The sequence below is a fragment of the Pipistrellus kuhlii genome, unplaced genomic scaffold (assembly GCF_014108245.1).
Source record: "Pipistrellus kuhlii isolate mPipKuh1 unplaced genomic scaffold, mPipKuh1.p scaffold_m20_p_7, whole genome shotgun sequence".
Classification (NCBI taxonomy): domain Eukaryota; kingdom Metazoa; phylum Chordata; class Mammalia; order Chiroptera; family Vespertilionidae; genus Pipistrellus; species Pipistrellus kuhlii.
In genome coordinates this window covers 21,617,561-21,643,508 of record NW_023425573.1, presented here as the reverse complement: position 1 = coordinate 21,643,508, position 25,948 = coordinate 21,617,561, and the positions used below count along the sequence as shown (strand labels likewise).

At 37.9% G+C, this 25,948-nt stretch overlaps 1 protein-coding gene across 1 annotated transcript in view; it reads right to left on the bottom strand.

Moving 5' to 3' along the window:
* Positions 1 to 25,948, bottom strand: part of NYAP2 (neuronal tyrosine-phosphorylated phosphoinositide-3-kinase adaptor 2) — a 194,451-nt gene that overhangs the window by 50,360 nt on the left and 118,143 nt on the right. The window contains exon 4 of the mRNA XM_045575473.1: positions 16,476 to 17,585. Within this exon, the coding sequence (XP_045431429.1) occupies positions 16,476 to 17,585 (1,110 nt within the window). The remainder of the gene's footprint in view (positions 1 to 16,475; positions 17,586 to 25,948) is intronic.

Below are 25,948 nucleotides of genomic sequence, written 5' to 3'. Positions count from 1 at the left end.
TGGATTTGAAAGTCTGTATATAAAAAAGCAAAAAGAAAAACAAACAAAAAATAAAACAAGAAGGGGCCAAATCTTAAAATCAAATTCTTAGTTTCTTCAGTTGAAAGTAAAATGGGATTCATGTGCACCAAAATACATTACAGAAATGATATTTAGTCAAAATGTCCAAACACAGAAGCCTGATTATTCCTAAAACTACAACCCTAGCCTGTTGCGAGATTTTGAAGGGTGGTTTTACATACAAACTATCCTTAGGCAGCCAATAGCATGAACAATCACACAGAAAAAAAGATGCCAAGTTCAAGGAGGAATAACAATGGTATACAGAGAATAAAGAAACCATGACTATAATTTGAGTTGCCCTTTTAAGAGATATTCAAGGGAATTTGGCTTTATGAGCAGAATCACTGCTTACTAAGGCCACTGGGAGAAAGTAAGCAATTATCAGATACAAAAAATTAAAATTAGCTTTTTCTTTTCTGGGGGGAAAAAGTGGAATTCTATTAATACCTCTACAATATTTCTGTTTTTATCTATTTTTTAAAGGGGTGATGTAAGAATAACCCTTTGAACAATAGGAGAGAAAAGAGAATGACTAGAAAGTTCAAAGTAATATTCTGTTACTAGCCATTTTATAAATTGAGAATATGTAAAAATATAGGACATTTTTACATATCCTCAAGACTGAGTTAATGTGCATAGGAAATTACTATTAGGCATTTGAGATCAAAATTGAAGTTCCTGTTGCATGGCATATTGCCACATTTTTATAGAAATGGCTTAGATGTTGTTTGAGGACATAAAACTGTGCTAATAATGCAGTATATGGATTCATACCAGCAATTTAGCAACCAAGTGCTGAGGTTTCATGCTTCTGAGTGCTGTGATCTGGGAAGTCCCAGCCACAGCATGTACAGTGTAAACAGAGCTGTCTTAGGGGTAGTGAGACCCTGGGTAGCAGTGCAGACTTAGCCCCTAATTAGCAATGAGGCCTTGGGCAAATCGCTTTCCCCTTCTGAGCCTTCATTTGTTTATGTTTAAATGAAGCATCTGGGCTCAAGGATCCTCAAGTTTAAGATTTTACTGATAAATAGCAGAATATGTTTCATATATTGGAGTTTCTCAGTCCTAAATGCTTATTAGAAACAATTGGGGTGTCTTCAAACAGTACCCACATCAGGACCACAATATTACTGAACTGAAGGTGAGGCTTTTACTAGTACACTGGTGGTTTCAAAAGGCTCCCACAAGTTTTGAAAATAAAGATGGGGTTCAGATCCACTTTCCTATTCTTAATGAAACATTTTTATTAGTATTTAATATACCACTCATTATTCTTTTTGTAGACTGGCTTTATTTCCATGGCTTTTCCTCTTTTAGCTGAAATATTTTAATTATCTTTTCTTACTTAAGAGAAAAGAAAAAGAGTTAAATAAAAAAGTAATCTTTTTATTTATTAGAATTCCTCAAAAAATTTTTATTGTTGAAGAAAAATGTTTGACTACATCAAATGTTATGATGACCTTCATAAATGAGAAAAGATTAAACTGCCAAAGCTAAGGAACACACACAGCAACCATTGAGTGGATGGGTGAAAATTTGTTGTTGAATTTTGATTCTTTTACTTGGCTTTCTCAGCTAGGCTGCCTTAAAAATGACAAGGAAACTAACCATTTAAGAAATATAACCAATTTTCAATAATAATTAGAAGATAAAAAGTCATTGATCTAAGATTCAAAAACATCATACTTCTCAGTATTATCTGTTTTCTATGTCTATGAGGATTTTTAAAAGTCACAGTTCTTTCTTTTACTTTTTGAAGGAATGACAAGCTTTTCAACTAGTAGGTGGGAGGTATGTGGGTAGTTGAATATATGCACAGGTGCAATCAATTTTAATTAAAACTCAAATAATTTTAACAGGCAGATGGAAAAAAATGCTTTAATCTTTTTTTTAAAAGAAACAGAGACATTCAGGAACTAAAAATATTAATGCATAGGGAGAAAAATATAATTTCCATTCTTCTTAAAAGATGTAATTCTTAAAATACATTCATAAATGTTTCTGAAGCAAATACTGAATGCTAAGAAAAATAATTCCTTTATCATGAAGGGTAATAAGAATATTTCATTTCAATCAAAGTAAATGTAAAAACTTAGATGCTATAATTACAGTTACTAATAGCTGTATTTGGGGGCTGATGAAAGAAGTCATAGCTCTTATGGTTTTATAAGAAAAGCAAAGCAGGAATATTATGCCTTCTGGGAAAATATACTGATGGCTACAGAACTGAATATCTACAATACTATATTTCTTGATGATTTTAATTCTCCAGTTCTCTAGAGAAATATGGTTAGAGAAATAGGACTCATTGTTGGCCAACCTGAAAATTTTTATAGCATTCTTTGGGAAAATAAATGTATAAATTTGAAGAAAAAAAATGAGTTGTTAAGGTAAAGACTCCAATGAACAATATTTTATTTTTCTTCCCCAAGTGGTATTTTAAATGATTAGTCAAGAAGGTCAAGTAAGGCTATAGGTAAAATCAATAGAAATATATTTAAATGTTGATATTTAGAGGGGACTTATGAGAACTAGAACTTGCTTCAGATTGTGCTATTACATAACATTATTTTTTGCTCAAGTGATTGAAGATCTTTGGATTTCACTTTGCAAATATGAAGGAGTTAAACAGGACTAGTTCTAAGGTCTAGCAAATATTTATTGACCTCCTACTATGAGATTCGTGGCCTTAGAAATCCTTCACCTTTTTTTTTTTTTTTTTTTTTTTTTTTTTTGCCAAGGAAGGTAAGATACAAGAGTTCTTCTCTTAGAAATTGTATGTGGCAATATAATTTGCTTCTCCATATCTTCCTCCTTCTTTTTCTCCCTCCCTCCCTACTTTTGTTATCATGTGTGTTTTTTAAGCTTCCTTTTAAATTAGGTGCATGTCATCTGTCCCCTTATTTCAACTCCTGTCATTCTTTTCTTCTTCCTGGTCTTTTATATACATACATACACAAAATGCATGTATGAACTGTATAACCGCAAAGTGGCTCAGGAATAAAGGTGTTTATATTTCTTTTTATTTCTTTTTTTAATATAAATTAAAGGAAAATAAAACCAGTGCCTGAATTAGGTATTATTTCTTATTTCTGACACCACTGAGACTTTTTATTACTGTGATATCTTGTTTCATAACTTATCTGGTAGCAGACTTTGTGGCAAAATCAATCAGAATGATGAATAAGGCCACAGCAGAGAATTACAAAATCCATTGTTTTGCATTAGGCTCATGGGTTAAAGAATAGGAAGAAAAGCAGAAAAAAAATAGGTGGAGGATGAAGAGAGAGCCGTATTGTATGTAATACAAGATTTTTAAGATGAAGTTATGATTATGCCTCAAACAAAAATGAAATAATCTTCTAAGGGTCTTCAAATCCAGGCCACTGGAGTAAATTCTGGATGCCCAGGCATTGTAACAGAATGTAAGACAATATTGTGACACAGGTTAGCAGGGCCAGAATGGCAAGGTATAGAGACAAGGGAATAAGAAAAACAGAACACCTTGCTAAAATGCTCAGTTCAAAACCTGCTAGTCTTCTTTATTACTACTATCTTTGTAATAATATTGTTGACTGCCAACTCTGCCTTCAGATGGTGCTCTCTCTATTAATAAGCATACCTCGCATCTTCATTTTAATTCTTGACTGACATTTCAAAATAAAGATTCTGGCACCTGGGATAGTACCTGGCATTATCTCATAGGTATTTTATCAACATTCATGGAATGACTAAAAGACTGAATGTATGCACAAACATTATTAAAATACTTATGTATTCGTAACATTAAAAAGGATTAAATGACTGGAAATAAAGTTAACCGAGGACATATGTACACTGAACAGGACTTCTATTAATTTTACAAGCTCACACACTCTAGCATGGTATCCTAGAATTTAACACAAGGCTGACCCTCCTCTTCTATCAGGTACACATGGACCGCACGTGACCACCTGCAGGGAACTTGCTTGCTCTTTAATAGGAGCCCCTCACCAGATGGGGACCCTGCATGCTCTTCCCAGCCCTGAGGACTCCTCTGCCTCACTGGTTTCGTGTTCCTATTTTATGCCCTACAATTCAGGTACTGGACATACAAGTCTTTAGAAAGATTTGTCAAATACTCTAAGTTCTTACTTTCAAAAGCCTTGAAACACAGGTGTCTGAAAACCTTATTCTGATGGATTTTGTTTTGCTTCTTTGTAGGTTGTATGTGAATGCAAGTGGGTGCCTTTTAGGCCTTTCTTTTCCTTCCTCAGCCCCAGACCTAGGGGTGTCTGTTAATTGGAAGCCACTACAAATGCAGCTGACACATGAGCTCACAAACCCCAGGGGCACAACATTTAGGTACGAGTCCCCTCATCAGGCTCCATAGCCTTTAAGGTCTTCTCTATTCTTAGACTTTTAAAATTCATAAAGAGAGAATGCAATGCAGAGGCCCAGTGAACACACACATTTTGCACCAACATAGATTAGGAGCCAACCTGAAATGCCAGCTGCTTGTGAGCCTTTGTAAGTCTCCCATTGATTTCACAGGGAAGTAGGTCAGGCTGCTTTTCACAGGAGAAGCCTCGTGCTGCAGGTTTCACTTAACTATGAGGGGTGAGTATTAAAAATTGATGCGCAAGGCAAGCCTCTGCTTGATTAGCATCTGGGTAAAGACTTTACTAGGAAAGCCATGGAAGTTAGTAACAAATGAGAAAATTGACAATGAAGTATTTCAACAGCTATTTCTGTGCCTGTAGCCCTTCATTTATGAGAAATATTATGGACGTTCACGTCACGCCTTGCTTACTTAGCCTAGATAATCTGTATTTAGAGGGTTAGCATGCTTTCTGTATCTCTGGTTGCACACATGTTTTTATACAACATTTCAGTCTTGTTGTTTTCTGATGTCAAATTTTTCAAATGCTAACTTTAATATTTTTTTCTCCTGGCAACTAACCACTTCAGAAGGAAAGGGGATTCAGTTGGAATCTGCTTTAAAGCAACACTTTGCACATCACACTTTTAACCACTCTCTGTCTACATACTAAATATTTTTTATAGTAGGCACTTTGGGTCATCCTGGTTTCCACCTTATTTATTGGTTAATACCTATATCTTTATGGAAGCAAAGCCTTTATTTAAAAAGAAATCTCTTGCCAAAACCGGTTTGGCTCAGTGGATAGAGCATCGGCCTGCGGACTGAAAGGTCCCAGGTTCGATTCCGGTCAAGGGCATGTACTTTGGTTGCGGGCACATCCCCAATGGGGGGTGTGCAAGAGGCAGCTGATTTATGATTCTCTCACTTCGATGTTTCTAGCTCTCTATCCCTCTCTCTTCCTCTCTGTAAAAAATCAATAAAATATATTAAAAAATAAAAATAAATCTCTTATAATAAAAAAATAAAAATAGTCATTACATTTGAAAATTACATCACCAACCCAGTTATATATACAATAGAATTATTTTTATTTTGCTGGTAAATCATATTATCATGTTGCCCATCCTTTTGTACAATGAAGGTGGCCTTTCTGTTCTCAGAGCTATTGTTTATAGGAAGAGGGCAACTGTGCTCCATCAGGTGTGATGTCCCTCCTCCTTCAAGGCTTGGGTATCACCCAGCAGCATTAAAACAGTCTACCTCCTGTGGGAATGGAGAATGCTTACATTCTCACTAGTGCTTCAGGCTCTTCACACCACACATTGGATGATCCACTTAAGATGTCAGATCCTTTACTCAAGCCTAACTGAAGAGAGTTGGTAGACAGCATGGAATCTGAAAATTTAATTCATATCTGACCTTCATTTTAAATAAGCTATTTATTCTTTCCGTGAATATCCAAAAGTCAATCACCCCTCAGATTTGCAATTTGCATTTTGCAAGGTGTTTTTTTTTCTACTTATAATTTTTCTCTAATTTCCCCCCCCAAAAAAAAATCATTTGAGGCAAGTATGGAAATAAAACAAGTGAGACTTGGAGAGCTTGTCTTGGCTTAAAAGCTGTTTGGAGGCAAATGCGTCTTTGGACCCAAGGACATTTGACTCCCAAGTCTTTTTCCTTATTCTATATCTCCAGTGACTCCCCAATCTTCCATCCATTACAATGAGATTATTTTTTAAGGAAAGGAAGTTTTTAAATCAAATGAAGAGAAATGCTGATGCATTTTTATTTTCCTTATCATTTTCTGGAAATTAAACAGCAAAAGGGCCATTCACAATACCATGCACAACCTAGCTGATAGTGTTTCAATATCTAAAATAGTATCTTAATATTGGTTCCAGAATCATGGAGTGAAAATCTATGCCACACTATTTTTCATGGACCTTACTTTAATTATTTTATAAAAATTTTACATTAGATTATGAATATTTTTTTTCATTTTCTTGCTAACTGCTGTCTGGTTTCTCCAAATAGTAATAAGACTGATTTCCCTTCTTACTACTTTATATGAAAATAATCTAAACCCAGGTTCTCCATTGATATTCCTTGGAGCAGTTGATTCTGAAACATCTAACTAGTGTTGATTTTGGTACCCTGTGTACAACTTAGATTATTTTCGATATTTGGAAATTGTGGTAGTTCTATTAAACTTTGCTATTAAAAAAATGTTAGCTTTGGCTAAAACAATAAATCCACAAGTATAATTATACAAAACACAATCATAGGAGAGTATGGACACTTAAAATGTATATAGTCTTTGGCTCCCCAAAACTTGCCATTTAATTGTGGAGGTTAAATACACACTTATCCATTTTAGTCAAACAGTCCTTGATCATTCAAAGAACACACATTAGGTGGACTTTGTGCCAGAAAATGTGCACATTGCTGCAATAAAAAAAAAACACAACAACTCCATATTGTGTGCTGATAATTTAGTTAGGGAGGCAAACATTTAAATACTATCACAGCCCCATATCAGTAGTGTTGCTAGAAGAGTATACCACTGCTCCTCAAAAAGCAGACAGAAGAGACAGAGCCCCCAAAAGATTACTAACGAAGATGCCATATTGCACAAAATCAAGAGATATGTCCTCACATAGAGTAACCAACAATGTCAGACATTCTGTGACATTTAAAAAAAACCAAGAGAGGGAAGAGACCAGGGCCAAAGACCAATCAGGAAGCCCTGGGTGACTTTGAAGTGAGCAGAAGAGTGAGCGGGGTTGCAGGAAATTAAGGATGGAGTGAGAAGACAAGAAATGAAGGCAGAAAGTCCAGAATATTCACCTCAGTGGTTTAGCCTTTAAAGGGAAGTGAAAAATCATGGCTGGGTGTAGAATCTGCTTTTGCTGAAACACCATGGGCAATTTTATTATCGTTTATGTTTAATGATAATGTATATAACTTGTGTTAGAAGCCAAAGTGCATTCCGCAGGCTTAAAGTGAGATCGTCAATCAACCAAAGAAGGACTGCTGTGAGGCAATCTGTTTTAATTTTTTAGGTTTGAAATTTCTCTTAGACAAAATTGACAAAAGCTCATCAATTTGACATATCTCTCTTGTCATTAATCCTTGGTAAGGGGTTAATAACTAATCAATGGAAGAATGAAACTATTGATAGATTGTAAATATAAAGGCAGCTTTGATATTCAGGATGTGATGACTTAGAGAGAGCAATTCTTCATGTCAGCGCTGATCATTTTGTTAGAAGCTGCTGACATCTCAATCTTTTCCCAGCCTTCTAATTCTTGGGAATCTAGGTTTTTTATTTGTGTCTTAATAACAAAATCACATTAAAATCACCATCCATAGCATTATGGTTGGAAATAGGGCTGGAAAACACATGGATGCCCCATTCTCTACTTGCTGGTTCTTTCAATCCATTTTCTTTTTTTCTTTCTTCACTTAATCATATCATTTTACATTTATAACAAGGGAATTGATACAAAAAGAAAGAAAAATGCTATTTTATTTAATGTAATTGAAAGTTGACCAGAAGAAAATGTAAGGGGAAGTTTTCCCTCTATCATCAATGTCCGAAAATTCTATAGACTTCTGGATCTATTTATTTTTTTCCTTTAAGTTCAGCGGTTCTGGGGATATCCAGCCAGACAAGATATGCTATTTCAAAACCCATGTTACTAAGACTCTCTCCTCCCCTCTTAGATTCTCCTTAGTATTTTTACTCCTTTCATTTGGGAATAGCAATGGCCCACATTCTCCAGTTGATTGGTTAGTCTACCAGGAGTGAAACACTTAATTAATCTAGCTCCCATCAGCTAACAACAATAATGAGTTTACTTCAACCGAGAAACACCATGCACCACTACAGACACTTCATTAAATCTGGAATTGCTACCCATTCATTGAGTTCTGGAAAAAAAAAAGAATATTGTAGAGTAAAAAAAAAAAGAAGTATTTTCAAATGTGTTATAACTCAAACCCATTTTTACCCAGGAACACATGCATTTAAGATCACCAGTCACCTAATAGCTCCCTGGATTTACACAGAGCCTTTCCACCAAGAGGCTAAATGACTTGGTTGAGTGTTTTTCACTCTCTTTGCTAATTGAGTTCTGTGATGAATAATGTCACTCAGATTGCAATTCCTTCTTTAAAATGTTGGTTTCTATTATTTTCTTTTTTAAAAATATATTTTTATTGATTTCAAAGAGGAAGGGAGAGGGAGAGAGAGAAACATCAGTGATGGGAAAGAATAATTGATGGGCAGCCTCCTCCACATCCCATACTGGGGATTGAGCCTGCAACCCTGGCTTGTGTCCTGACTGAGAATCAAACCATGATCTCCTGTTTCCTAGCTCAATGCTCAACCACTGAACCACACCAGCTTGGCTCTATTATTTTCTTTTTAAAATGAGTCTTTTTATCTTCAAACATTGAGAAATGATCCATTTTCATTAAATCACTAATACAGAAACTGATGACAATCTGATACCTGCAAATTGTCTACATTTAAATGCCTTATGGCTATATTCTTTATATCTTTCCCCTAATAAGTCTGCCAAGGATGAAATGGGCATTCTTTTAAACAGGACCCTTCAGAACACAAGCAATGAATTTAGCATTCAGCATAGTTCCTTTTTGGCTGAATAACTATATTGATTTCATTGTAGAATTTTCTGAGTCATAGAATCTGATCTTTTTTTTAATTTAATTTAATTGTCAAATATATCTGATACGCTTTTATTTCCTCAAGTTCATTAGTCCTCTAAAGTCACTATATTTATTAAATCAACAAGTTCAATAAATACGTATCATATATCAACTTTAAAAAATCTTATATTGGGTCATATATTATATGAAATAAAATAATAAAAAGGTATGTTTTTTTCCTCCCTTGCCATTTGTCTTAATAGTGAATAAGATTTTTTTTAAAGTTTTTAAGACACATACCTTTACAAGAAGTACAAAGTCCTCCCAGAATTTGAAGGAGATATTATTTATAGACAATAGCATTAAGAAACTCTATAAAACAGTAGATAGACGCAGCAGGGATCCAAGGATTATATTTTGTTTTATGGAGTTCCTGGGAAGTTTTTTCAACAAATGATAACATCAGTTAGGAAGCCGAGAGGCAGGTCAGGGATCATTTATTTGGGGATCTACAAGTATCCAGAAGCTTCCAGATGCATCCAAAACAGCCAGAAGAGACTCACAGTTTTAGCATCGAATATTTTCATTTGAAAGGTGAGAAAAATAAGGCATGAAGAGATTAACTGACTAATCTAATGTCTCAAAGCTTTTTAGTGGTTGAGCTAAGATGAAAATGAACTCTTGTGACATCTGCCTCTGTCCTAGCCTCCTACATCAAATTAATCAGAATGTAGGGCAAACATGGGAGGTGGGAGATATGTACAATAGGTACCCTACTTATATCTAATATTTAATTTATAAGTGTAAAAGTGTTGAAAACACATGATATTACATACAAGTCAGAAATTGAATTTTTGGTTTGATATATCCAATAGGAGGAAAAGAAATCAGTCCAAGTATATATTTTGTGTTTGCAAAATTAAACTGAGGGAATCTTGATTTAAAAATATAGACTGCTATAACTTTATTTCTGAATTAAAAATGCTTCTGCATTTTATAAATCTGAAAGAGAGAGGCTTCTTTTTAATGGAGAGAATTGCTGATTAAATTGCTGACAAGCAATTGCACTTACAGATTCAGCAGAGAATGTAAACACAAGGGATAAACACGTCTGCCTGCATCAATCAAAGGCAGCTGTAGTCTACCCCCATAAAGGTGAGCAATTATTTATGAAATTATGTCTCCTTCAGTGAGTCTATATTCCAATCCTGGAGAAACTGAATGGGGGAAAACAGACAATGTCACAGTCCCAATTAACCAAGGAGTCAGATGATTTTCAAAATCAAGTGATTTTACTAGTGTATAAACTCTAGTTAACCTCACCATCCTGAAAATAATTTATTTAGCTTTAAAAATATTCATGTTTAAATAGGCCAGGGTGTTTTTGCAGAACTGTTTGTGTTTTTTTCTTCTCCTTTTTTTCTTCTTCTTGTTTTTCAATTTTAAGGGTAAGTGCTTGATTCTGTCAACTACACAAGAACAAAAATCTGAAAAGAGAGGCAATGCTCAAAAGTACTTTGCATGGGGCTTCTTTTGACTCCATTTTCCTTCTGAGTGCTAGAAGGAGCCTTGAGGGAGGCAACCAGCAAACAGAAGGAGAGGACCTGACAAAGGTGATGTTTGACAGGGCCTACAGGCCTGAGTCTTGTCAGGCCTTCTGGAATCCTTCCCCTCATGATATCCTCTGAGGTATCTTCAGGGTTTCTGGGTGTAACTCAAGTCCCAAATACTTGTAAAGAATCCCAGCACTCCAGAGATTCAAGATCCAGCACCCATCTCTGACCATATAGCTCCAAGTTGCCATGCACATTGAAATTCTGCCCAAAGTCAACATGCTTGTCAGTAGGCAGTCACAGGCTGAGGGCTCACCCACTGTCCAGAGCAAATGAGAAATCTCAAGTTGTGGGCTCTATTCTCAACCTTTCTCTTTGGTTTCTTTGTACAGTTGGTCCACTGTGTCAATGGATCCCCCACCCACATATTGAAAAATATTGAAAAGTATATGGTGCTCATGTTTACTATGTATTTATGTGCTAAACATATACAGCCTTTTTTCTTGTCATTATTCCCTAAAAATTACAGTACAACTATTTACATAGCATTTACATTGCACAGGGTCTGGCAAAAGTAGTTTTACAGTTGTGAGTAGCAAAACATAAAGTGTATTCTTGTTTTATTATTTATTAACTAGAGGCTTGGTGCATGAAAACTCGTGCAGAGGAGGATAGGGGGTTCTCAGCCCAGCCTTCCCTTTCTCAGATTCTGGGAGCCCTCATGGGCAGGAGGGGACCTAGTGATCAGGGGAAGGTGACACACCCATCACACCTCTACTGCTGCCACTGCTGGCAGCACAAGCCTTGGCTGGTCTTATTACCTGGGCAGCCACCAGCCAAGGCTTCCCTGTGCCTCAGGTTGGCTCTGGGCAGGGCGGGGGCTGAGGGGCCTGGGGGCGGTCCTGGCTATGCCACGTGCCTACCGCCCTGGTGGGTTTGAGGGGACTGGGTGCCACCATCTTGTGCTGTGGGTGCTGCCATCTTTGTGAGAGTGTGATTGTCAATTAGCATATTCCCTTTTTATTAGATAGGATTATTATTTTTCATAAGAACAACTGTAAATGTATTTTTGCCCTACCATGTATTTGGAGATCATTTAAAGTATGAGGGAGTGTGTTCACAGGTTATATGTAACTGCTACACCATTACTATCAATATATAAGGGTCCTGAGTTTCCTTGGATTTTGGTATCTGAGGGAAGTCCCTCAGAGATATAGAGGAAGAACTATACCTGCTTTACCCTACCCACTCTTTGTCAGCCCCTAGTTTCACAGGAATGAAAAGGAAGACAGATAAATTCCTTAATTATTTTGTTTGCTGAATTTTATTTTAAAAGAATATTTTAAATAAGCTAAACAAAATGTATAGATTCTCCTAAAATAAAATAGCATTCATTCTGTATTACCCAGGACAAACCAGTTCTTGAAAAATTGATATTTCTTAAATAAGAGAATTTTTAAAAGGTTGAAAAGTAAAACTTAACAGTAGAAAACTCTGTATCTCCACTAATGTGAACTGTTGTTGAATATGACGAAGCTCTTTGGCAGTGCCAGCCCACCATTTTTGCTTTTTATTCATAACAATATTAGATAAATGGTCTACATCATTTCTTTTTTTTATACCTTCTTTAGCTCCATTCATGACCTAGATCCCTGGCTGGTGTGTCTTAGTTCCTTGGAGCATTGTCCCACGCACTAAAAGGTTGTAGGTTTGATTCCCAGTCAAGGCACATACCCAAATTATGGGTTCAAACCCCAGTCAGAGCTCATAGGAGGCAATTTATGGATATTTCTTTATCTCTCTGTCTAACTTCCTCTCTCTCTAAAATAAATACATGTCATCAGGTGAAGATTAAAAAATAATATTGATAGATAGAAAATTATAATTTGAGCCTCCAAATTCACTTTAAATCATATTTATACTTCACCTACTTTTTGTGTATAGACAAAAAAAATTTACAGCAATAAAATGCAAGTTCATTGCTTCTTACATGCCTCATATACTTCATCTCTCTGCAAAAATTTAATAAATATTAATAACCAATTCAAATCAAAATTATTATCATTAGCGAGACTATCAAATGTCCTCATATATAGTTAAACAACACTACAATGTCCTATCAACCTGGAAAAATGCTTCTGAGAACAACTAATGTGAAGGCTGTATGTAGAAAATTGTGAAGTAAAATGAACTTGACTCATAATCTTCCCATATTGTCTCATTTTATCTCTTCCTTTTGCCCTATACTCATTAAGAATTGTAAGCTTTTAAGATATAAAATTATTAAATTAGCTTTGTCTTTCACAGTTTATTAAAAATAAGAGTTGAAGCCATAAATTTTATGTGACATGGATTTTTAAAAATTAAAAAAGAAGTAAATGTGCTTTAAATTGAATACTATTATAGAAAGTTATCAAATTTGGCATTTCCAGTAAAGCCAGAGGGGTATAGAGAATAGACATACCCATATAACTCTTATTCCTGAAATGTAAAAAAAAATACATATACCACTTGAGACTCATGAGTAATGAATGTTATACTGCTTCATATCATTTATTCCATTTCTGTGGTATCAGCAGGTGTCTATAAATCCTATCTGGCAAGGGTGAATGAGAGAGTTGTATCACTGGGCATATTGCAACAATAATTATAGGTTAACTATCTATTATCATCAATTTTTGGATCTACTTTTTGGATTACAGATGGATTCTGAGAACCTCTATGATTTTGTTAGCATCTGATAGTGTCTTTCTTTTATCTTCCAGAGTCAAAAGTAAATACCATTAGATTATACACTTGTGCTTTCAGCATTTTTCCTCTCTTCTATTTATACAAAATTGAAGTTAAAAATAACTCAGGGCATGCCCTTTTTCTGAAGAGCCCATATATGGTTAACAGGACATGGGAAGAAATTTATCCTCGAATCCCTAAAAGCTATAAAGGGCCTGGATAATTTTTCCACAAGCAAGCTTTGCTTTAGAAGCACACAAAGCTCATTTTGGAGTCAACTGGAGAAGTCTGTGACATACAACACATAGACTGATTCTAACAGATGGATTTTTCTTGAAATAACTCCATTAGTTAATCACTTCTTTTACATATACTTTTTCTAGCTAATTGGTATAGCAGCCAGATGGAGCTGTGAAGAATCCTGCAAAGAAACTGGTAGGTAAGGAGAAAATTCAACAATTTCACTAATTCTAGGATGAAACTTCTATTAATGTCACTATTACATATTTGAAAGTAAAGTTGTTGTTTTTATTTTTTCTCCCACCTTATTCCAAAAACCTTACCTGATCTGTGTTTAAACCAATTTATCATCTATAAGAAACTTTAATAAATATAGATCATGGTTTCCTAAGCCTGACACTATTGTCCTTATGGACCAGATAACTGTATAGTTATAGGGGCCAGAGGATGAGGTCAAGTGCCAAGGGGTAGGGGAAGCCTGGGGAGATCAGGATGGGAAAGGAGAGAGAGAGAGAGAGAGAGAGAGAGAGAGAGAGAGAGAGAGAGAGAGAGAGAGAGGTACTACTATTTGTAATACCTTAAACAATACAATTAAATTAAAAGAGCTAAAAAAAAAATCCTGGGATCATTTGAGATATAAATGGTAAATTATCAACATAGTTGCTTAAGGCATTTTTAAATACAGGAAAGCAGTGGAATTTAATGAAATGGACATTGAGAAAACTGTGTCTGTTGTTACTTTATTCTGTACTTGTGGAGTAATTTCAGGTTCACAAAAAGGATTAGACATTAAGATACAGACATTTCCTGGTCTTTGAAATTCAATGGTAAATATAATGTTCCCTACCTATTTATCACTTAGTGATTTTTCCCTGGTTTATATATGCATGGATCCAGGAAGAGAACCAGATGAATGATGTGTTAATTAGCCTGGCTTTAAAAGGGAAACAACCAACCTTTTATAGTTTAGAGTGAAGATTAGATTATTCTAATATATAAAAACCCAGGGTCTGAAACAGCCAAAATGACCAAAGGCTTGTTTGACCAGAAGTTAGTGCTGGGTTGCTGTGGTGATCCAACACTGACTGCTACAGCTGTGGGAGCCTGGACCCAGCACTGACTGCCAAAGGGGCTGTGGATCAGGCCCAAAGAGAGGCCTGGAGAGAGAAGCAGGGTCTGATCCATAGCCTCAATGGCAGCTGTTGATCAGCCCTTGCCTTTCTTTCTCTTGGGGCCTAGCTAGCACCTGCATATCTTTTTCTCTCAGGCCTCCATTGGGATCAGCCTCACCTCTTTGATCAGGTCCATTGATAAGCCCAGAGATGCTGACTGACATAGAAACCAACCAATCAGAACCAAATCTGGGTGAAGTGCAAGGAGCCAATGGTTGCCTAGGAGGTAGAGCTTTTGACACTGACTGGCATAGAAACTGACCAATCAGAACCTAATCTGGGTGAACTGCGAAGGCAGAACCTAAGGTGAGGGCTGAGGAGGGGTTTTTAGGGCAACAGCTCTTTGGTGTACCATGTAAGAAAGCAGTTCAATTTTTTAATGACTGGTTTGGCAGTATAGTGCATATGGCTGGCTATCAGTCCAGATATAGGGATTATGTATTTTTGTCTGCCAAGAGCATCTCCTCCTGATGAAAAAGGCTTCCCCCCAATTGAAGCAATCCTATCCTATATGATCTATCTTTACTACTAAAAGGGTAATATGCTAATAAGATTGGGTTGACCAGCCATCTTAGGGACGTCCGAGTTCCTTCTGGACAAAGCCATGGTGGTAGGGGCTGAGGCAGAGGCCATTAGTAGTAATCACACCAGCAGGGGAGGGCAGTTAGAGGCAATCAGGCAGGCAGAGGCAGTTAGAGACAATCAGGCCAGCAGGGGAGGGCAGTTGGGGGCAAGATCAGGCTGTCAGGGGAGGGCAGTTGGGGGCAAGATCAGGCTGCCAGGGGAGGGCAGTTAGGGGCAAGATCAGGCTGTCAGGGGAGGGAAGTTGGGGGCGAGATCAGGGCAGCAGGAGAGAGCAGTTAGGGGCTATCAGGCTGATAGAGGTTTAGGGGAGACCAGTCCAACAGGAGAGGGCAGTCAGGAGCGATCAGGCAGGCAAGCAGAGGGGTTAGGGGCACACAGGCAGGCAGGCAGAGGCAGTTAGGGGTGATCAGGCAGGCAGACAGGTGACAGTTAGGAACCAGCAGTCCCAGATTGTGAGATTGGGCCTAACCAGTGGTTGGACATCCTCCCTGGGGTCCCCAATTGGAGAGGATGCAGGCTGGGCTAAGGGACCTCACCCCTTTGTGAACGAATTTTGTGCACTGGGCCACAGTAACAACATAAAGCCATGTTAAAATCATTCATTATATGTTAAAAAAGTACTAAGTTCCATCCGAATTGCTATCTTTCTAGCAGACGTTTGCTAACACAGATTAGCTCAAGTAGGCTTTTAATATAGGATAAATTTAACATTTATCAATTCCATGTTTGAATGTATAATTTCTCCCTCCGCATCAAGGTAGTTACCTAAACATTTCAGTGTCTGTTTTCTTTATAGACTTTCCAGAGCCACTGTAAGAACTGAAACTTTCCATTGCAATAATAACAAAAATAATAATAATAATAAAGCATTCTTCATTTTAAATGAATAGGTTATAATGTACAGATTTTCACTTTGGGTTCTAGAGAGCACTAGTTTTTGTACCACGGCAGAAGAAAAGCAACACGTTTTGAGATTTCAACTAAGAGGACTGGCGATCCTACCCTACCTAGGCGCGTTCTGTGTGCCTAAGAGCTTCCTGTGATGTTAAGTCACACACTGACCCGCTAGGCTAGCACCGGACCTGCACGACTTACTCTCTGCGGGTTCCTTCGACTTGCGGCCGCTGGACGACTTCCTCAGCAGGCTTCGCCCGGAGGTGAAGAGGCTGGTTAGTTCCTCCAAAGGACTCGTGGGCGTCCTGGACCGGGAGCCGCTGGCGGGAGCCGCCCCATAGGTGCTGACCGAGGCATGGACCATCTTGCTCCCATCCTGCGACAAGGGCCTGGGGGTGGTGGAATGAGGCACTGATGGGGAGCTCCTGGAGAGGCTGCCGGAATGCAGGGCGTCGTAGGGGGGAGGCCTCTTGAGGCTGAGGGGGGTGAGGGACCTCCCCATGCTCACAGGGGACGGGGAGGCCGAGTGGCTTTTCGGGTAGCCGTGGGGGGACTGCGTTCGGTACAAGGTGGACGGCGGGGGCGGGGACGAGGAGAGCACAGCGGCAGCGGCAGCGGCGGCAGCAGCGGGTCCCAGGACCCCGCTCTGGTCCTTGTCCAGTTTGGGGTGGCCGGAGGCGTGGGGGGGCAGCGAGGAGGGAGATGCTCCGGCCTGTTTCAGGTAAGACACGTTCTCCAGCACCGGGAGCTTGGTGACCTCCAGCGGGGTGAGCGGAGACTCGTCGGAATTGGGGGAGCACTGCACCGGGGCGGGCGGGAACACCAGCAGAGGGGGCCGGTGGGAAAGCAGGTTGGGGAAGGGCGGGGGGATGTCACAAAGCAAACCCTTGGGCGTGCATGGCACTGAGGACCTGGCGAAGTCCGAGTCAGGCACCGTGGGAGTAGCACACTGCGAAGAGCAGCCGTGGTGGTCAAGGTCGCACTTGGAGTCCGGGCCCAAGTCGTCAAAAATGGGGTATTTCATCTCCTCGTAGACAGCCTCGCTCTGGTCGTCGTCCTCTTTCCTGAAGTCCCGCAGGATGTTCCCCACCATCTCGATGTACACGGGCTCCTCGTCCTCAGGGTCCCCTGCGGGGCTGCCCATCTGGGAGAGGGAGGCGTCCCGCGTGAGCGAGGTCCTCCTGGGCGCGTGCTTTTTCAGGTAGGCTTCGTCAAAAGATGTGCTGAGCTGAGTGTTAGGGTTCCGCTTCGGTTTTGGAGGAGGAATCTTCTTTGAATACTCGTCACTATTGGGTCTCGGTTTGGCTGAAACTGAGAGAGAGAGAGAGAGAGAGAGAGAGAGAGAGAGAGAGAGAGAGAGAGAGAGAGAGAGAACCCATGAATACAATGGGAGACTTTTCAAAAGTAAATTGCACTTGGGCTTACTCTTACACACTTGTGATGGGACAGGTAGTCTTCTTCATTCCTAGCTTGAGGCCTAGATTAAAAATCAAACCTAAATAGAACATTTTCAAAAGAAGACAGAAGGAAGGCCAAAAGGCACATGAAAACATGCTCAAAGTCACTAATTGTCCGAGAGATGCAAATCAAAACAACAATGCGGTACCATCTCACACCTGTCAGAATGGCCAACATCAACAAGTCAACAAACGACAAGTGTTGGCGAGGTTGCGGAGAAAAAGGAACCCTCGTGCACTGCTGGTGGGAATGCAGACTGGTGCAACCACTGTGGAGAACAGTGTGGAGTTTCCTCAAAAAACTGAAAATGGAACTCCCATTTGACCCAGTAATCCCACTTCTAGGAATATATCCCAAGAAACTAGAAACACCAATCAGAAAGGATATATGCACCCCTATGTTCATAGCAGCACAATCTACAATAGCCAGAATTTGGAAACAGCCTAGGTGCCCATCAGCAGATGACTGGATCCAAAAACCATGGTATATCTACACAATGGAATACTATGCTGCCATAAAAAAGAAGGAATTCTCATCATTTGCAGCAACCTGGATGGAATTGGAGAACATCATGCTGAGTGAAATAAGCCAATCAATGAAAGAGAAACACCACATGACCTCACTCATTTGTGGATGATAAAGAACATTATAAACTGATGAACCAAAAGATAGATATAGAGACAGTATATCAACAAGTAGACTGTCAAATTACAGCGGGGAGGGGAGGAAAATCTGGGGGAGATAATAGATCAATCGAAGGACTTTTATACATGCATATAAGTCCAACCAATGGACACAAAACTCTGGGAAGGGAGGGGATGTGTGGGAGGGAGGGAGGGGGGCAAAAAAATCAATAAAATATATTAAAAATAAATAAATATAAAATAAATAAATAATAAATAAATAAAATAAAATAAAAATCAAACCAAAGGCCCAGCTGGTGTGGCTCACAGGTTGAGCCTCGACCTATGAATGAGGAGGTCACGGTTTTATTTCCAGTCAGGGCACATAAACTGGGTTGAATGTTCTATCCCCGGGGGGGGGGGGGGGGGGGCTGTAGAAGGCAGCCCATCAGTGATTCTCATTGATGTCTCTCCCTCTCCCTCTTCTTTCTTCTCTGAAATCAATATATATATATATATATATATATATATATATATATATATATATATATATATATATATATTAATCAAGCAAAAGTCCAATATATGCCATAGTAAAAAAAATGGTAATGGAATAATAGTAATATTTATCTTCAAACTCATGTTAATAATCTTTCACTGCTAGATCCATTAAAACTAGGACTACTTGTTCCTCTTTCTCAGAATTTCAAAATAGAAACCTTCAGATGAAACACTTGGATAAAAACAACCACAAATGTCATAAAAATTCATCTTGAATTAAGGGAGAAACTCACTGGGGAAAAAATAGAGTTTCTGTTAGCACAAATAGTAAAAAATATTACGGGGACTGAGTCCTTTTAATGATGTGGCTATTGCACATAATCATATCTTGCTTTCATTTAGGATAAAAATGTTCCAGCATGCTAGACTTAATCTCTGCCTTGGTTCAGACAAATAACTTCTATAGAGATGGGTCTGATACTTCAGGGGAAATTAATGTGAAAATCTTATGAGTCTAGACAAGTTAATCTCCAAATCTTCAGGTATTGTTGATCATGGTGTATTTGTCTGTGTTTGTTCATAAGACATCTTATGATATCCCAAATATTATCTTGGAATGAATTTATTAGATATGTCCTGACACATAAAACCCCATTAAGAGTTTTGCCAGAGAATAAGCCAGAGGAGACAGGTAAGTTTCAGGAATAATTTTTGGAAGTTCACAGATATGGGGACAAGTGTATCTCACAGCCTGCTGGAATCACCTACACCCACTTGTCTTTGTGATGGAACACAAACGTCTGACACCATACATGGGGTGGAACAAGCTGGCTGAACACGTCTGTGACTGAAATTAATTGTTTAGCACATAGAGAAGGTACTGAAGTCTTGTTATCATCTCATTATCTCATTGTGTTGATATATGATTACAGTGATTTTCATTATTATGAAATGTAGCCAAATGTAGTTGTCTGTGGTAAATGGTAGCATATAATATAAATTGACAGCAGAGCTTCTAAATGTAAAACTATATAAGAAAATGACAGGCTTCTTTCTCTATAATTGCAGTCTTAAGGGGGGAAGGTCTCAAATCATAAATCAAGAGACACCTGAAATCACCTTTGTTTTCATCCACCAGCATGCTTAAGACAGAGGAACATTTCTAAAACTTACTCAAGGAGAAGCAAAAATTAGTTAGGCAGCTGCTTTACACATCAATCATGTCTTCAGATAAAGAAAACCAATCAAGTATTCTATTGAAAGTGTATATGTATGAAATAAATATACACTGCTTTCAAATATTCTGTTCCATTGTGCCCATGATGTTGATTTTGCTGACTACAACCAAACATTTTTTGAACTGAAGGTTCTTAATGTATCTAGACATTTTCTTTAATTCATATTAGAAAAAAAAAAAAGCAAACAAAAAAACAAGATGTTTTCCAGGGGATATAGCAGTAGAGTTGTTTGGTGCCAAAAAGGAAAAACCTAGAGACATAATTGGGTGAAAAATACCCAGATAATTATTTAGGAGGGTCATACTGGTTTCAATTATTACTTTTGGAAATCACTGTATATTTTAATTTTCACAATTTAAATAAGTGATCAGGTTATGTACAAAAATCTGAACTCACGAGTAAAGTTAAACATCTTTGATCAGGTTGACTTAGTTCTAGAAGGACTTTGAAAGAGTTAGGACTTAGAAGAACAAATGCCCACCTATTCTTCTGAAGCTTGTTTCCTTCTCTTTTCTATCTCTTACCCTAAACTGAGTAATTTGTACTCTGGAAAAATATTTGCCTTTGACTACTGAGTTCCAGAGATTGAAAAGTTTGGGGTTGCAGGTAACCCAGAGGAAAATAGTCTGGCTAATGAGGTACTTTGTGAATGGAAGTGTCCATGCGATGGATAACTTCATTACATGGGAATAATTCAACTTAGAATAACATTTTCATGTATCTCCCTCCTAAATTACAATTCACTTTTGTTTTCTTTGACCCTTCACTAATTCAGACATTCCAACTTAGATGTGAGTAGTTGCATGGAGAGAAGTAACAGGACAGACATAATTTAAACATCTACTGAGCCTAAGCCTAGGTAATAGAACTACATTGGGGGGAAAGTCCCAGGCAGTGAGGGGGTCAATGGTTGAGGAATGAGTTACATGATACAAAAAAAAAACACAAAACAAAACAAAACAAAACAAAACAAAAAAAAAAAAAAAGCCCAGCATCCTCATAAGCAACCCTACTTAGACTATAAGGAGGCCTTTGGAATGAGCAAGACCAATGCTTGGTTTGCATTCAAAATGTCAGCAAGTTACATTCTTTTTTTTTTTTGCCAATTGAAACAGAAAAAAAATGCACTAAAGACCCTTGCTATTTATAAAATGATTGAAAAAAGAGAAAGTTCTTTTCTAAAACACAATGTAGTTAGAATTCAGATAGAACAATTATTCATTAGAAAGGAATTTAGAGAGTACATTTGTACAGTGAGGATAACATCAATGCCCAACCAAGTACAGATATTGTCTGAGTATGGGGAATAAAATTTAATTTGTAACTCTGAGATCAAAACTGACAATTGCTATGGACTAAATTGAGTTCCCCAAAATTCATGTAGAAGTCTTAGCCCCCAATGTTATGGTTCTTGGGGATGGGGTCTGTGGGGGATAATTAGATTTAGATGGGATCATAAGGGTTCAGCTCTCATAATGGTTGGGATTAGGACCCTTATGAGAAAAGATACCAGAGTTTTCTTGCTCTCTCATTCTCTCACCATGTGAGGATGTAGCAAAAAAGCAGCCATCTACAAACCAGGCAGGGTGTTCTCACCACAAACCAACCATGTTGGTTGTCACCTTGTTCTTAGACTTCTGACCTCAAAAACTGAGAAAATAAATCTCTGTTGTTTAAGCCACCTAGTCTTTGGTAGTTCATCAAGGAAGCTCAAGTTGACTTAAGTAGCTGTGTACTTATTGAGTCTTCCATAAAGACCCTGTAAAGCTGAGTGAGTGATGAGCAATCATTTTAATTTCTTCCTCTAAAATTGGAGTACTTTAATTAGCTTTGTTATTTTAAGTATTAATACAACTTTTTCCCCATCTTTACATTAAATTTCTCCTTGTTCCTGCCTACACCTCCTCGCCCTCTGAAACCATTTTAAAGAGAGCACATTGCAGCTGAATACAGAGATGCTCTTCCTAGGTACTCACCCCAGAGCACCCTCACTGTACACCACCTGTTACTATGGTTCTTCTTCTCCAGTTGACTCTGCAACCTCTGAATTGTGCCAAGGCGTTTGCCATTGGATTTCCACTTGTTTTCTGGATGTTTTTATTTGCTGCTGTCATTTGCTTTAGCATATTGACTCCTTACTCCTCTCTATTCTGCTGCCCACCAGCTGAAGCAATTCTCCAGCCAATCTTATGTAGGAAATGCTTCATCATGTGTGCAAACTTCTTCCCTCTCCCCTTCCTTGTGTGCTGAAAAGAGCCTAATGCAGGCACTCATAATTCAAACACATTTTGTTTGCCAGTCCTCTTTTTCTATATTGTTCCAAATTTGAAATGAGACTGTTTAGGATTATATAGAGAGTGAATTGTTAAGTCAATTATAGATGATTGGGATGAATAAACAGATTCATGCCTTTAATATTAGGACACATTTTCCCCAGGCATCATCTGCTTCCTATTCCATATCTCCCTTACAATCTCATGATGTTGAGCCTTATGTAAAGACCCTGTAAAACTGAGTGAGTGGCCAGTGATCTTCTCTGGGAAATCATAGGAGGAAAATATTTATTTTCTAATGATCTGATTTTTCTCTCCACTTTCCATTTATCATCTGGTTTTACCTTAGTCCAAATACTGAGTAAATAATTTAGGGAGCAAAAAAATTGTTTCTAGTATCATACCTGCTATTTTTAAAATTACCTTTATAAGGCAAATTCTGACATTTTAAGCAGCATTGTCACATGACTAATTGTACTTTACACTGACTCTAGGAATTAATAATTTAAAAAATTCATGTTTAGAAAGCTGTTCCTTTATAAGGTATTTAAAATAGTCTTGAGATATATGTATACATATGAATGCTGAAATACTACTAATAAAAGACAAAAACTGCATTGCAAAATTTTAACATTCAACCATATAAAGGTGATTTTTATTGCTATTGAATGAATTTTAAATTAGTTCTAATAAGCCCAAAGATAGAAGCAATAATTCCCCTTCAGCTCTAGAACACGAATTTTAATGCTTAAAATAATAGAATGACAGTAACATTGAATAAGCAGAAAGTGACATTTTTGAAAGGGAACAAAGGCTAAGTAAGCATGACTTTCAGTCAGGCCCAGATGATCTGTTTTTCACAGTTAATTTTGGAAATCCAGCATGTTCCTTGTCAATCTAGCCTTCTGAAATAAAATTTTCCTTATTTTAAAAATGTATAGCCGTCGCAGGTATAGTTAACTGATTGGAATGTTGTCACCTGCAATAAAAATTTGTGAGTTCATTTCCAGGTCAAGGCACAACTTAGGTTTCAGATTTACTCTCTAGTCATGGTACTTAAGGGAGGCAACCAGTCGATCAGTGTTTCCCCACTAACATCTCTCTTTCTTTCTCTTTCTCTCTCTTTCTCTCTCCCTTTCTCTCTCTCTAAAATCAATGAAAATATAACCTCAGGTAAAGATTTTTAAAAAGTGTAATTCAAAACTAGACTATTGTATCTGCGGATGTTCTTGAACCAGGATGTGATAAGAGACACAGTTATCACCATACTGTTTTTTGTCTAAGAGTTTGTTTGTTTGTTTTCTGCTTAATCCTTTCACCTTTTCACCCTTCCTCCCAACACACTCCCCAATCCTTTCTATCTTTTAAAACTAAGGAAAAAGACTGTGATTACTTTATTTTGATCTCATTATATGCACATGTGTCAAACACAAGGCCCGTGGGCCAAATCCGTCCTTGCAATGTGGCCCGCACTGCGCTGTCATCACTGCACTCCGCTGCGTTTCCATCACAATGATAGTTTATGACTGTTCAGTAAACCATTCGGCCCGCGATTTAGGCTGGATTTTAGATTTTGGCTCCTTCTCTGATTGAGTTCGACACCCCTATATGGCATAAAGTATTATTTTAAAAGGTCTTTTTGCCCACATAATGATGATGGAACCACAGCTTTTAGCTCTAGTTATAAAGGTATATTGAAAGAGATCATTCAAATCAGGAAATGAGAGTCCAGTTGAGAGAAGTAAGGTCCACACTGTTTGGTACTAGAACTGGCTGATTCTGGAAAGTGAGAAACATTATGCGTTTTCTGATGGTCTTAGGTGATCCTGGTTGAGAATCACTGCTGTAGAGCCTAAGACTAAATTCTTAACCCATAGAATTATGAACAAATATAATCATTGCTTTTGTGTCTCTAAATTTGGTGGGAGTTTGTAATTCATGTATACCCATCTGAAACTGGTGGTGGCAGGTTGGTGCTCCCGTAACAAAAATCTAAAACTTGTGTTTGACTTTGGGACTGGGTGGTGGCAGAAGCCTGAAAGACAGTGAGGCAGAAAAATTGATGAAGAAATTGCTATGATCAGAGGCTGAAAAGGAGTTATGTCATACTTCATTAAGAAGAAAAAGGCAAGACAATAATCTGTGTACTGAAGATACTATAAAATGTACCCAATGGAATTGTGGACCTTACTAAGGAGGTTTCTGGAAGAATGTGAATGTGCTCGCTGGCTTGTTTGAGCCATGCATGATAAAGGATTGTAAGATAGAAAGGGGGATTAAGGGAGCAGCTATTCAGTTCTCAAGCAAAAATGAAAGGAAATAGTTTCAACCCAGAACTTGCCATGAAGACTTCTCTGAGCAGCTAAAGGTTTTCAAAGTGAAAAATGGCCACAAGACAAGGGTCAAATCCAGAGCTCAGCCAGTAAAATGTAATCTCAGAGTAATAATAAAGCTAAGGGTATGGCTATTAGAGACCTTATTGAGAACTCTGACTTTTAAGAATCTAACAAATGTTCCCCAACACCCTGACCACAATCCTAAGAAGAGACAGGCCTGACTCAAAATAATTTCTGTTTCTGTCTTTTGTCTAATGAAAAACAGAGTATAATTTGACTCACAGGAAAACCACAAAAATTGTAAAAGAGCTTTGCCAACATTGACTAACAGGGGCAGACAAGGTTCAAATTTAAATTGTAAAAAAGCCTTTGGGTCCTTTCAAGGGCTGGAAAGGAACTAAGCAGAATACTCAGATTCAGCTCAGATACAGGTCATTTCTTATGGCCAAGAAAGGAGAGCATAGAGAGCAGATATAAGATCTCAGAGAGCAAAGTCAAGAGTCACAGAGAACGAATACTAGGGAGCAGAACTGAACCTTCATCAGTAAATATTCTCTGCCTTGCAATAGGCAAAATTGGGAACAGGTATGCAAATGAGCTGGTGATTTCCTTTGCCTCTCTGATCTCCAGCCCCCACTTATTTGAACTGTACATTGCAGAGTTTTCCTCTTCCTGACTTACCAGTCTATGTCAGATTTTGCAGAGCAGGTAACTTGTATTTTTACTGGTAGTTCAAACAGCTTTGCCACAGAAGCCTTATGGCACGTGACCATGATTTAGAATGATGAAATACTAGATTTTAAGCTGATATTGTAATACAAAGAGATATTTCCACAAAGGGCTAGGAGCCAAATTGTGATAGCAATTTTTCAAGAAAGCCACCCTCAAATTCTTTCTTCCTTGTATGCATGCTATCTATTAATAGGTAGAGTCTATCTTGCTCTCCTCAAATCAAGGATAGCCTTGACCAATAGAATATGGCATAAATGGTACTGAATCTTTTATTTTAAATAACTGACAGCTTTCACTTCCTTTATCTTAAAAGCCAATTGCCAAGATCTTAGACCAACATCCTATGAAGAAGCTCAACTTAGTCATCTGAAGAGGCCATATGGTGGAAAAAGGCAGCCCAGACATATAAGTGAAAACTTCTTGGACCTTCCAACTAATCCTAACTATCAGCTGAATACTGCCAAATAAGAGACCTCAACTAATGTCACACAGATTAGAAGAGTCACCCATATA